General features: G+C 61.1%; 3 protein-coding genes across 3 annotated transcripts; 2 read left to right on the forward strand and 1 right to left on the reverse strand.

The window, feature by feature from the left end:
• The first annotated feature begins 203 nt into the window (after positions 1-203).
• On the forward strand, positions 204-4,262 carry LOC127594788 (intraflagellar transport protein 140 homolog). Its single transcript, XM_052056552.1, has one exon. The coding sequence runs from the start codon at positions 204-206 to the stop codon at positions 4,260-4,262; it is 4,059 nt and encodes a 1,352-aa protein (XP_051912512.1).
• Positions 4,263-10,026: 5,764 nt separating this feature from the next.
• LOC127594789 (dihydroxyacetone phosphate acyltransferase-like) lies at positions 10,027-11,769 on the forward strand. Its single transcript, XM_052056553.1, has 2 exons — positions 10,027-10,893; positions 10,936-11,769. Exons 1-2 carry the CDS (start codon positions 10,027-10,029, stop codon positions 11,767-11,769), a joined length of 1,701 nt encoding a protein of 566 aa, XP_051912513.1.
• A 226-nt stretch (positions 11,770-11,995) lies between these two features.
• On the reverse strand, positions 11,996-13,438 carry LOC127594790 (putative transporter svop-1). Its single transcript, XM_052056554.1, has one exon. The coding sequence runs from the start codon at positions 13,436-13,438 to the stop codon at positions 11,996-11,998; it is 1,443 nt and encodes a 480-aa protein (XP_051912514.1).
• Positions 13,439-13,827: the final 389 nt, after the last annotated feature.

A 13,827-nucleotide genomic window follows, 5' to 3' on the forward strand; every position in this document is an offset into this window, starting at 1 on the left:
GTGGATCTTGGCGAGTTCCTCGACGGTCACGAAAGGCAGGGGGAACTCCCGCCTGGACTCGTGCTGGAAGGCGAGCATCATACGGAGGAGGCCGGAGCACTGGACGAAGGAGAAGTTGGAGTGGTAGGTGCCGTCAGCGGCGAGCAGCAGGCATTCCATTATATCGAGCTGGGGACGGGATTATCGCCTGTTGATATATTTGAATGTCGATTTACACAAAGACGCCGCTCCAGAAGAAGGAGAACGAAAAGATCCTGAGGCTGGCCGTGTCCAACGTGCACGCCAACCCCTCCGTCGCCATCACCACCTCCAACAAAATATACTTCTACAGCGAGTCCGGCGAAAAGCTGGACTTCGAGCTGAACCGCAGCATCACCCCCACCTGCATCGAGTGGCACCCCTTCCAGCCGGTGCTCACCATCGGCTGGGACACGGGCAAGGTGACCCTCTTCAACGAGGAGCTGCGGACGCTGAAGGAGGAGTCGCGGCCGCACGACAACCCGATCGTGATGCTGCGGTACAACGCGGGAGGGACGCGGATGGTCAGCTCGGACATGGTGGGGCTGGTGGCAGTCTGGAAGGGGATCAGCCTGCTGGCCTGCTACTACAAGGACTGCGCGGTCCACCACTGTATCTTCTGCAACATCGAGCTGGAGGGGATCAAGCCGACCGACAAGATGTTCCTGTTCGGCTGCATCAACGGGGTGGTCTGCCTGGCCGACGACCGCAACCACTGCAACGTCGTCTGCAAGGTCGGCGGGTCCGTCAAGGCACTCATGTTCTACGAGCAGGAAAACGCAGTCATCATCATCACCTCCACCCTCCTCCTCGTCCAGTTCAAGCTCTCCTCCACGGAGAAGGTGACCCCCGACAAGAAGGTCAAGTTCAGCGTGGCCGGCGAGCCCGAGAACCTGTCCTCGATCTGGATCGGCTCATGCCTGCTGGCCACCTGCTCCAACGAAAACATGATCCGCCTCTGGCACGTCGAGGCCGACGAGAACTACGTGCTGTCAGTCTTCGACGTGAACGAGAGCGACGAGGCGGTCAACAGCGCCACCGACAAGATCAGCACGATCGCCTACGACCGCAGGGGCCGGTCGCTGATCGCGGGCACGCGGGAGGGCAGGGTGCTGTTCTGGAAGAACACGATCGTGGGGAAGGACAGCCCCTCTGAGAAGGAGATGTGGAGCTCACAGCCGAGCCTTGCCCTGAGCAAGCAGATCCACTCGCTGGTGATCGGCAAGAACAACGGGCTGATCGTGTGTCGCCAGAGCGACAACGAGATCATCATCATCAACGAGACCAAGGTCGTCGCCAAGCTGGGCGCCACCTTCAAGGCCATCGTCCACGCCTCCGGCCTCGACATCATCAGCTCTGAGACCGGCCACACCCTCACCGAGCAGACCGACGGCCCGATCAAGGGCATCCAGGTCCGAGACGACCTGCTGCTCTACTGGACTAGCAAGAAGATCGAGGTCCTAAAGGTCAATGCGAAGGACCGCGTGGCGGTTGAGAAGAAGGCCTCGATCAGGATCAAGGCCAGCGCCTGCGGGCTGGCGGGCGGGGACTCCATTGTGCTGGCGGTGGACAGCGGCTTCGAGATCGTGGGGATGACAGGCCAGTCAAAGGAGACCAAGAAATTCCCGGAAAGCGAGGGACGGGTGATGGACTTCTCGTTGGCAGGCAACTTCGCAGTGTTCTGGACCACCCAGTCCTACCTCAAGATTGTGGACCTGACCCGGCGGGACAAGACCATCACCAAGAAGTTCGAGGACTCGAAGGGCGCACTGGGGGTAATCCGTTCCTGTGCCATCAACTCGGACGGCACCAAGGTGGCGATCTTGAGCGACTTGGACGGAATCGTGCAGCACTGCTTCCACGTCTATGGGGTGGACACCGGCATCTTCGAGGCCTTCGAGCTGGGCCCCGACAAGATCCCGATCCATCTGTTCTGGGACAACCAGGAGCCCAAATTCCTGGGGCTGCAGACGGAGTTCACGAAAAAGGACGTTTCTGACAGCAAGGAGGACGAGGACGGGGCCAAGAGCACGGGGCGGGACCTGATGACCTTCTTCGTGACCAGCGAGGCAGGGATCAAGCTGCAAGAGCGTTACTACCTCGGGCGCAAGGTCGAGCGGATCTTCGGGATCGCGATCCCCTACATCCACACTATCGAGAAGGGGAGCGGCAGCAAGTTCCTGACCCACGAGATGGTCATGCACGAGTTCGAGGGGCTGGACCTCAAGGACCCGACCATCAAGAATTCGATCCTGAACTTCAGCTTCCACATCACCACCGGCAACCTGGACGAGGCCTACAAGTCCGTCAAGAGCATCCAGAACCCCATCGTCTGGGAGAAGATGGCAGAGATGTGTGTCAAGTCCAAGCGCCTGGACGTCGCCGAGATCTGCATCGGCAACATGCGCTTCGCCAGAGGCGCCAAGGCCATCCGCGAGGCCAAGGCCGAGCCCGAGCTGGAGTCGCAGCTGGCCATGGTGGCAATCCAGCTCGACATGCCGGAAGAGGCCGCCCGGCTGTACGAGTCGGTCAAGCGGTACGACTTGCTCAACAAGATGTACATCGCGAACGGGAAGGTCGACAAGAGCATCGAGGTCAGCGAGAAGCTGAACCGGATCAGTCTCAAGAACAGCTACTTCAAGGCCGCCCGGTTCTACGAGGCGAATGACCCCAGCCCCGCCCGGGCCATCGAGTTCTACACCAAGTCGGGGCAGGCCAACCGAGAGGTCCCGCGCATGCTGCTCGAGAAGAACCTGCCTGAAGACCTGGAGCGGTTCATCAACCAGAACCGCTGCAAGGAACTGATGGTCTGGTACGGCCAGTTGAAGGAGTCCGAGGGCGACGTGGACACCGCCATCGAGCACTATCGCGCCGCGCCCTCCACCGAGAACATCGTGCGGATCCTGCTGTCCACTGGCGACGTGGCGCGTGCCATAAACGAGTGCAGGGCCAACCCCGAGCCCAAGGCCTACTTCATGATCGCCAACTTCTACGAGAAGGATGGGAACACGCTGCAGGCGATCCGGTTCTACGCGAGCGCGCAGTACTACTCGCAGGCGATGCGGCTGGCGATGGCGGAGGGGCTGGAGGACGAGGTGATGAGCCTGGCGAAGGACGCGCCGAGCGAGGTGATCGCGCGGGCGGCGGGCTACTTCCACAGGAAGAACAAGGTGGAGCGGGCGATCCGGCTGTACCGGGCCTCGAAGCACTACAAGCGTGCGTTGGACATCGCCCTCAAGAACAACCTGACCGAAATGGCCCGGGACATCAACAAGGAGATCGAGTCCGAAGAGGGCAACGTGGTCGGGCTCAGCACCGAGGCCACCAACGAGGCCATCAACCGCCTGCTCGACCAGGGCAAGGGCGACAAGGCCCTGCCCCTCCTCATGGCCTCCAAGCAGTACGACACCGCCCTCCAGGTCTGCATGAAGTACAACCTGCCCATGAGCGAGGAGCTGGTGAACCGGGTGGTCGAGGCCGACCCCCGCAACGAGGAGCTGGTGCGCAAGCTGGCCGAGAAGTGCAGGGCACACGGGGACTTCGAGCTGGCATCGAAGCTGTTCCTGCGGCTGGGGGACAAGGTCAAGTCGATGAAGTGTCTGATCGAGGTGGGGGACACCCAGAAGATCATCAGCTTTGCGAACACGGCCCGCTCGGCCGAGATCTACGTGCTGGCGGGCAACTTCCTGCAGGGCACGGACTGGCACAAGGACCCGCAGCTGGTCAAGGTCATCACCACCTTCTACAGCAAGGCCAAGGCCTACGACCAGATCGCCAACTTCTTCGAGTCCTGCGCAATGATCGAGGTGGACGAATACCGGGACTACGGCAAGGGGCAGGACGCACTCAAGGAGGCCCTCAAGCACTGCCAGACTGCCGGGCTGCAGGAGCGGGCCAGCGTGGTCCAGCAGAAGATCAACCTGATCGCCCGCTTCCTGGAGCTGCAGGGGCTGTTCGACAGCCGCCCCGGGGACATGCTGCGGGGCTGCCAGGACATGCTCGAGCTGCCCAACGTCAACGAGGCAGTCCGGGTCGGGGACCTCTTTTCCCTCATGATCGAGTACCACTTCGAGCGCAAGGACTATCAAGAGTGCTACGCCCTCATGAAGAAGATGCAGGAGCGGGGCGCCTCCATCAAGCAGTTCGTCGACCAGGAGGTGGTCGCCGCGGTCGCCAAGGCCTGCGGCAAAAAGCGCACTCGCAAGGCCGAGGACGACGAGGTCGAAGAGGACATTCGAGATTGACACCCATCACCTCAGTGGCGGACCCTTCTCCGTACTGTGCTTTCACCCCGCTTGAAGGGCCTGCGCCTGCTCTCACTCCTCAGGAGGCTCAAGTCCTCCTCCTGCCGGCGCACTCGCTCTCTGCTTCTCTCGAGCCGACTCCTGAACTCCTTGAGCTGAATCACGAACTCCTAGCTGAGGTTGCCCGAGTTTAGTCTGCTGCCGGGTAGCTGCAGGGACTCGACCTTGAGGATGTCGAGGGGAAGGCTAAGGGAGTTGTTCTGTCTTTTGGTGGGTGGATCTGAGTCGTCCAAGTCCGGTCTGCGCTCCTGCGCTCTGCTGGGGTCAGCCTTGCAGGGCATTCTTCGTCTGATGTGGTTGATCTGGGCAGAAAAGAGCGCCAGCTTATGCAGCATGTTGCCAACCTCGACGTCTACCCTCTCCTGCACCTGTCTGCGCCCGCTCTCCATCTGGTCCTCCAGCTGGGCAATGCTTTCCTTCAGCTCCGAGATCAGGGATTGCTTGTCCTGCTACTCGCCGTGCTCTTTTTTGAGTCTGCTGACCAGTCGGTGAAGGCTGTCTTAGGGGTCTGGCTCGGAAGGGTTGTTGGCAGGTGGGGCGGTCTGGAAAGAGGCCGAAACTTTCTCGGGGATTAGGGGTGGGTCGGTCTGGACCCCGACGGCGACTGTTTCGAGGCGGAGGGCGGGAGTGGGCCTGGGGAGGGGCGCGTAGGAACTGAGCTGGAGACGGAGTCCGGCCAGACACCTCTCCAGCCTGGAGATGTAGTCCTGCTGCTCGGAAGCAAGCAAGCCCTGCAAAATTTATTGAACTCTGTCAACGAATAGTCCCCTGAGGTCGGCGGAGGCCAGTTCGCCGAGCACGGGGTCGAGGGCCATGCCGCTGACTGCCTCGCTGACAGTCAGCCTGACCTGCTCCAACCACCTCAAGCTCAGCGAGGACTGCTCCGTCCGGAGTAGTTACGCGAGGGCGTCTTCCATTTATAATAAAATTATGGAAAACCGGGTCAGTCCAAATAGTCAGGCAGCATGGCGACCTCCCCTATCTCGGAGCACTGTGCCTGCGCCGAGCTGTCCTTGCACCTCGAGCTGCCTCGGCTCAGCAGCGCCGTCCGGCACCGCTGTACTGATTTGTGCCGCAACACATTCTCGATGTTGTGCCGTGCCAGGCTTTACTGCAGCCCTTGCCCCGTGAAGCTTGACCCCGTGCCTTTCGACTCAGAAAATTTCTTGAGTTCGCTTGTCTGCGGTCGAGGTCGGTGCTTGGTTTTGCGAGGCAGATACCCCTACAGCCTTGCGGACCGGGAACAGGCCCGTGGCACCGAATTTACCTGGAAGACGCACTTTTCGAACATGAAGCAGTCTCCCTCGCGGCTAAGCACATCTGGTGAGGGCAGGACTGCTGCGACTGAACCTGGAGTTGGAGCGCAGGTAGGCGCGGTGGTGGTCAGTGAGCTATTCCTGCACAGGCGTCTGCTTGCTCAACTCCAGGATCTTTTTCTGAATGATATTGTCGATGAATAGAACTGTCGTAGTTTGATTCTCGCTGGTGCTAGGGTGGAGTCTTGAGGGAGGGTGGAAGGTCTGGATCTGTCCTGCAGGGGGCTAGCCGAGAGGCCGGCCTGCCGCGCCCGGACTGGCCGCGCCCCTGGCCAGGTACTTGCGCTGGTGGATGGGCCTGTTGGAGGGGTAGAGGACTGCCCCGCTGACGCTGAGGTAGCCCGGCATCATGTCCGAGCTGGTGTTTTTGTTGACAATGGCTCCAGACAGGTGGTCTCGCTTGACCTTCATCCGTTGCTAATTTAGCGACTATGCCGGCGGGACAGGACAGCCCCGGCCGACAGCCTGGCTGGGCCTCCGAGGCTCTCGCCAACATGTTCCGCTCGCAAGTCGGGCAGCCCACCAAGGCGCTGGCCACCTTGCTTCGGCGGTTCGCCCTAGACCAGATATAAGGCAAGGACGCTGACTACGAGGTGCTGAAGCACAAGGTTAAACGCCTTGAGCTGGACCTTCTCAAGGCCCAGGAGTAGGCGAAGCACAGGAAGGCAGTCATAAAGTCTTTCCGGAAGCAGGCGTTTGTCCGGCCATGTCCACCCGAGTCTAGCAAGCAACTGATGCTGGAACTGTCTCGCAGGAAGCTGCGGCTGGAGGGCAAGGTCCGGAAGATGCGGTAGGAAAAGCAGACTGAGGCGTAAGGCCTCTGCGAATTGCTGGAGTCCGCGAATGAGCGGGTGGCCTGCCGACAGCAATAACTGGTAGAGGCGCAAGGGCTGTTTTCATCAGAGCTACAGAAAGAAGAATCTCTGAACCTCGAGCTACAGGAGTATAGGCACCAACTGTTGCAGCTGGAGAAGGAAATCTAGGCCAGAGACATCCACCTGCTGCTCAAGATGTAGGACCTGGCGCGCAAGAAGGAGGCTAAACTGCACTCCTTGAGGGTCAGGCGCGGCCAGCTGGAGCAGAAACTGGCCGGCCTCAGGGAACAGCCCCAGGCCGGCAATGCTGACCTCGAGTACCTAAGAGAGGTGCAGGCCGCTGCTGCCCAGGCCTTCAAGGCAGCAATCGAGTCAGACGAGGTGAGCGTGATGCGGCTCGAGCTGAGCGAGCAGGAAACAGCGAAGGAGGTGGGCAAGAAATAACTGCTGCTGAAGAGGAGCAAGCTGCACAACGAGAAGCTGGTGCTGGAGGTCGAGTCCCTGCAGCAGGAGGAGCACGGGCTGGCGCGCAGGCTGCGGGAGGGGAGGCAGGGCAAAGGGTGATCCGGGTTGGGGGTCAAGTGATAAGGATGATGTCGAGCTTGACCACGGGGAGGATGGGCTTGAACCGCTTGAAGACGCAGTCCATGATGCGGTCGTCCTTCCAGTCGGGGCTGAGGCGGAACTTGCTCCAGAGCACCAGACTGAACTGCCCCTTGAGGGTCAGCTCCTTGCAAGCCTGCTCGGCGTGCTCCCCGCAGACCGCCTCGAACAGCTCCCTCCGCTCCAGCCGCTCGCGGTCCCAGATCTCTCGCGGGAAGTAGTACTCGTCGTAGAATCCCTCGAGGTCCGGGTAGTAGGAGTGCTTGTAGTCGGCGTCCGAGTCATCCAGGTTCATCGCCATGATGTCACCCTCCAGGATCGACTCCGCCAGCTGGTTCCGTGTCTAGATGCGGCCGGCCCCGAACTCGCCCCTCTGCTTGATCAGGAAATTCTTACGCAGGTCGAATTCGAAGACCCTACGGCCTAGCTTCTCGAAGACTGCGGCCTTGGTGGCCTGTGAGCGGTTGCTGGGAAGGATGATCGGTACGCGGTTGTGGCTGCTGGATTTGCGGACCAGCTCGTCCAGCCGGGCCAAGTCGCTGACCCTTTCGAAGTAGAAGTACTTGAGCCGGTTCTGCTTCTCGGCCAGTTTCACGTCATTGCTGCCTGCCTGCTCAGGCATGAACGGGTTCACCAGCCGGTCGCCCTCCTGGAAGTAGCCGTTCCTGAACATGCCTTTGCAGCTCTGCCCCTTTAGCGCCATGGCCCCAGCGCCCTCAAACCGACCGTTCTTCCAGCCCCCCTCGTAGGTGGCGTGTGGCCAGGCCATGCGCCCCTGGTCATGCCTCTGATCGTTTTTGAATAGCCCCTCGTAGAAAGACCCGTCGGAGTACAGTAACTTGCCCTTTCCGCTGCGAGAGTCCATTTCCCAGTTGCCCAGGTACCAGCTGCCCTTGGGATAGGTCTGCAGCCCCATGCCGTGACGCTTCGTAGTCAGGGTCTGCCCCTCCTCGGGCTCGCGGACGATCGCGCCCTCGGCGCTGACCTGGACCACTTCCCCGTGATAAAGTGTGCCATCAGGGGTCTTGAAGGTCACCCAGTTGCTGCGGTCGATGCCCTGCAGATCAATTTTCATTATATTGCAGTCACTTCAAAAGATCACTCTGCTCCTGCTCGCTGAACCCCTCCGCGCTCAGCACCTCGGTCCGGAAGATTTTGCGCACCTGCTCGCAGCGCTCCAGCAGCTCGGGAGGGAAGGGCTGGTTGTGCAGGAAGCGGTAGAGCTGCAGGTTGGAGCACTTACGGTTGGCCTCGATCAGGGCGGAGTTGTCCCAGGTCTGCCTGTCCAACTCCGTGAGCAGCTGCTGGTCACTCATCTCCATGATTAATTATGATTCCCGCAGTGAACCAGCCTGCGCCCTAGTTCACCGCAGAGGCCTTCTTCCCTCTGGAGCTGTAGTTCAAGGAAGTGTCCCTGGCCGTGTTCCGGGGCAGGTACCTGGTGCTGGTCTTCTACCAGCACGACTTCAGCCTTCCCTGTGGCTCGGAACTGCAGGCCTTCAGCGAGATTGCGGATTCTGTCGCGGGCGTCGTCTTGGGTTGCAGCATCGATATTAAGGAAAACCACCTTTAGTGGTTTCGCACTGAGGCGAGATAGGGAGGCGCACCCTGGCTGCGGGTCGGGCTGATCGCTGATGTGGACGGCAGCATTGCTCGCAGCTACGGATGCATGCTCGAGGAGGGGTGTGCTGCCAGGGCTACCTGCATCATCGATGACTTCGGGATCCTACGACACTACGAAGTTTCAGGGCCGTAGGTCTGCAGGAACCCAAACATAACCCTCGAGATGCTGGCCCAGTTGCAGCACTCGGACCGACATGGTTAGCTATCCCCAGCCCGACAGCGGGCCATCCTACCACGCAGCCACGCCAAGGCTAGAGCCGGTGATAATTAGTCATGATTGTTGATGGGCTGAGGCGAAAACGGGTCGGAATCATGGATCCCCACTCCTTTGTCGGGAAACTTGTCGTCCGGAAGGTGCTCGGCCTGGGAGGACAGCTGGTGCTCTTCACTCCTCGCGGCCAGGCCCAGACCTTGCAGGCTTCGCTCAGGGAGCAGTTCCCATTGCAAGGGCTGGCGGGCTGGTAGCGCGTCGAATTTGCGGAAGCGACTGACCCACGGGCGTTGACCTCAGTGGACGTGCTCATCTGCTGTGAGCCTATCTGCTACAGGAGCCGCATGTCTACCCAAGATAAATTGAATCTCTTCTACAAGACGCCACAGGGGCTGAGGAAGGCACTGAGGAAGGAGGCCCTGATGATCCAGCTGTGCACTGTCTACCACCTGCTGCAAGGGCATGTGCACGAGGAGCAGATCGAAAGCACGATGTACAGCGATCGCGAGGTGGAGGGCCTGATAGCCCACAACCCCGCGGCCCTCGACACCTGTCTGCAGCAGGCCATCTTCGGCAACTCGTTGCTGATCCGCTGCTCGGCAGTGTCCGCCTGCTGGGAGAACCCTGTGCCCGGCTACTGTGAGGTGTACGACAGGCTGAGCGAGTTCTACCAACTGGCAGGGCTGGGGTACATCCGGTCGATAAAGGCAAAGGCGGATGCGCTGGTGGACATGGCGCCCGGAGACCTGCTGGCCAACTTCTTGCTGGCCTGCACGAGTCTGCGGGGCATGGACACTCTCAACTACAGCAACTGCGCCCGCAACCCGGCCACCTTCGGGCAGTTGGCGGACATCTGTAACTCCTACTTCCAGGAGTACCCGCTAAGCACATCTGCGACAGGGGTAACTCTGACGCAGAGTGAGGGCTGGGTGACCTTACGGCAGCTGCAGAGGAGGCTGCCCCTACTGGCCAAACAGAGGGTCGGTGAGGCCCTCAGCCTCCAGAAGTTCAAGGTGGAAAGCCGTCTCGAACTGCAAAAGCTGAAGAAGGCCAGGCTCATCGGCGCCGAAGTAAGAGACTATCTGGAGGGCGGGTGGTTCATCGAGAGTGCCAAGGCGGCCTAACTGCTTGCCCGGATGGCCCCCGAAGACAGGGAGGCGCTGCCCTTCGACCCGACGCTGGTGCACTGGGAGCACTACTTGAGGCACGCCATCTACGGGCTGCGGCACTTCGTCCTCAAGGAAAAGCTAGAGCGGCCAGGCAAGCCGGGCGACTCAAACCTGATCGCTATTAAGAAGAATTATTTCGACGATCTCTACTGGGCCTTCACGAACGGGGCGGACGTGAGTCCACCAGGCCGTCGCGAACTCACCCAGAAGGTGCTCAACTCGCGGGGCGTGCGACAGGCCATCCGCCAGCTGCTCGAGGAGCGGCAGGCCAGGCTGAACCTGCCGCCCGCTAGCGAGGCCTCCGCCGAGCAAAGCCTGCTTCAGGCTGCAGAGCGGATCTGCGAGGAGATGTTCAGCCAGTACAACATGACAGCCCTGCGGGTGTTCGCCTACAGTCTGAACAAGATCTTCCGGCGGATCTACGAGATGGTGAACATCAGCGTGGAGGCCTTCGCGGAGCTGAAGCGGCTGCAGGCGCGGGGCCCGCTGGTGCTGATCCCGACGCACCGGTCCTACATCGACTTCCTGATAATTTCGTTCATCTTCTTCTGCCAGGGCATCCGCTGCCCCTTCATCGCGGCGGCAGAGGACTTCCTGGGCATGCTGCTGGTGCACCACCTGCTCCGGGCCTCAGGTGCCTTCTTCATCAAGCGCAAGGGCATCGAGTTCCCCGCCCTCTACAAGGCCGTCCTGGCAGAGTACATCACCTGCGTCCTGGCCAGCAACCAGAACCTGGAGTTCTTCATCGAGGGCACTCGCAGCCGCACCGGGAAACTGCTGCCCCCCAAGTTCGGCATCCTCAAGGTGGTCACCAGCGCGGTCGAGGCCGGCCTGGTGCCCGACGCCACGATCGTGCCAGTCACCATCAACTACTAGCGCGTGCTGGAGGGCGAGACCTTTCCTTACGAGTTGCTGGGTGAGGAAAAGGTCAAGGAATCCCTGTCCAGACTCATCAAAGCCTCTGAAGTGGTGCTTGACAACTACGGACGCATCTTCATCGAGGTCTGCCCTCCCATTAGCTGCAAGGAGTTCCAGGCGCAGCACGGCCCCCGCGCCCTGCAGCGGCTCGGCTGGGAGATCGTGTATCGGATGTCCGAGCAGACGGTCGTCATGACCACGGCTCTGGTCAGCACAGTCATCCTGACTGCGCGAAGAGGCATGCGCGAAGAGGAGCTCAACCAGGCGGTGGTCTGGCTTTCGGGACTGGTGGAGAAGAAGGGGTACAAGCTGGGAGGCGGGTACGAGCACACGCCCTCAGTGGCAGTCAGCGACGCCCTCAAGTTCCTGAGCGGGTACGTGGACCGTACTCGGCGCAACGTCTTCGAGGTTAACATTCAGGCAAAGGACATCGAGGCCAAGAGTCTGCTTATGCTGGCCTACTACAGGAACACCATCACCCACATTTTCTACAACGACGCGGTGCTCGCAGTGGCCCTGGCGAGCTTTGGCCGCGAACAGGCCCGCGCTGGTGTCGGGGAGGAGGCCCTCACTGAGCGAGCACTTTGGCTGGCCGACTTGCTGCGGGAGGAGTACGTGCTGCGGACTCTGCTCTCGAGGGAGACCGTGCAAGCAGTGATCGAGGGCATGGCGGGACAGAAAATCCTTGAGGCGGAGCAGGGCAAGGTGCGGGCAGGCCTATTCCTGGACCGGATCTGCCAGTTTGTGTGGCCGATCGTGGAGGGCTACTGGCTGGCCTTCCTGTACCTCTAGAAGTTCTGGCGGGGCGAGAAGGAGGGGCTGGTAGGGCAGATCCAGCAGAAGGGGCAAGAAATGCACTTGTAGCGGAGGCTGGAGCACTTCGAGTGCCTGGACCTGAACATAATCGGGCGGGCAGTGCGGCGGCAGGCCGAGCGCAGACAGACCGAGTCCGAGATCCGACCCTTCCTGCGCAAGCAGTATGAAGAATGGCCGGACTCAAAGCTGTGAAGCATATAAATCACTCTTGCTTGGGAGCCTCGAGGGTGTCCAGGTCCGCCCCCGTTGTGTCGTGCGGGAACAGCCAGTTGAGCCCGAAGCACAGCAGCGCCATACCTCCGAAAAGTAGGTAGGGCGAGAGCAAGGCCTGCTCGGCCAGCAGCCCATAGCACACCGGCATGAGTACGCCCGACATCCGGCCCAGCCCGTTGGCCAGTCCCAGCCCCGTGCTTCGGAGCATGGTCGGGTACAGCTCCGCAGTGTACTGGTAGAGCAGCACCAGCACCACCGTGATGAAGAACTTGGCCAGCGAGGCCAGCAGAACCAGCTGACTAGGCACCAGGAAGACCAGCACGCAGGCGCAGGCCCCCAGCAGCAGGCTCCAGTTGATCGTGTTCTTGCGGCCCAGACAGCGCACCTCCACCACTGCGCTCACCAGCACACCCGCCAGGATCTCCGACACGCTGGTGAGCATCAGGAAGAGCGTGGAGTGGTTGCTGGCGAGGGCACCGGCCTCTCCGAGCGTGGCTCGCTGCTGGGCGAGGCGGACGATGGCGGTCGGCAGGTTGACAACGATGCCGTAGTAGATGAAGGAGACAACTCCCCAGTTGAGCCAGATGAGTGCAGTGATGAGGGCGAAGTCGGCCTGGAAGAGCCTGCAGAGGCCGAACTCGGCGAGCTGGAGGGAGGCGGCCCACCGCTCCAGCCCCGAGCGGTGCACGCTGTCCACCGAGATGAACTTCGGGTAGCCGTTAATCCGGTTCATGGCCTCGATTATTTCGTAGGCCTCGGGGCCTTTGCCCCGCAGCAACAAGAAACGCGCGCTCTCGTCCGTGTAGAAGTAGCCCATCACCAGCGCCAGGGTCCCCGGGATATTGCTCAGCAGCAGGCACAGCCGCCAGTCCCCCGCCTCCAGGTTCCGCAGCACCACGTACCCCACAAGGTACCCGTAGAGCTGTCCCAGCGACAGCGTGGCCGAGCAGATCGCCATGCACCGGCCGCGCAGGGTTCGGGGCGTGATTTCCGCCAGCAGCGTATAGGCCAGTGGGCCGAAGAACCCGACGAGGGTGGCCTGGAGGACGCGGCAGAGGGTCATAGGCCAGAACTCGGTAAAGGCCATACCGACGTAGCCGACCAGGTTAGCAAGATTGGCGGCCAGGAAAAAGGGGGTCTTGCGGCCGTAGAGGTCAGAGACGCGCCCCGAGCAGACCGAGCCCAGGTTGAACCCCAGGAAAATGAGGGCGATCATGGTGTTGAGTTGGAAGTCGGAGATACCGTACTGGCGCTGGAGGATGGGGTTGACCATGGTGATGACCGAGAGGAAGGAGCCCTCGCTGAAGGAGAGCAGGCACATGCAGCCGTAGAAGCGGGCCTGGTACCAGCCCAGCCCCACGTCCTCCAGCAGCTCATCGAAGGAGTACAGTGCTTGTTCGGTATCCTCCCCTTTGTCGATCTTCGCTTCCATTATGAAGAAAGTCTAGATCGATCACTCGAACAGTGCTGTCCGAGCCGATGCGGGCCATCCTCGCACTGCCTGCTCGCCTTTGATTTGTGTCGCCTCCTATCCCTTTCATTATGGTAACCGAAGACCTGGCGAGTCTTGTCCGCGATCAGCCCACCTCTGCCCACACTCCTCGCGCGCTGTCCTCTCGCTTCCTCTACCGCTCCCGCCGTGTGCAGTCACGCGACGAGCGCAGTGACTTTCGCCGCAGCCAGCAGCCTGTCGAGCGGTTGCCCGAGCGGACCCGGCGCACCCAACGCGCCCCTACGGCAGGACCCAAGAAGCCGGCTGGCAGTCTGCTGGACGTGATGGTGCTGGAGCAGTGGCTGAACAACATGCTGGTGGAGGCTTGC

The sequence above is a fragment of the Hippocampus zosterae genome, unplaced genomic scaffold (genome assembly GCF_025434085.1).
Source record: "Hippocampus zosterae strain Florida unplaced genomic scaffold, ASM2543408v3 HiC_scaffold_260, whole genome shotgun sequence".
Classification (NCBI taxonomy): domain Eukaryota; kingdom Metazoa; phylum Chordata; class Actinopteri; order Syngnathiformes; family Syngnathidae; genus Hippocampus; species Hippocampus zosterae.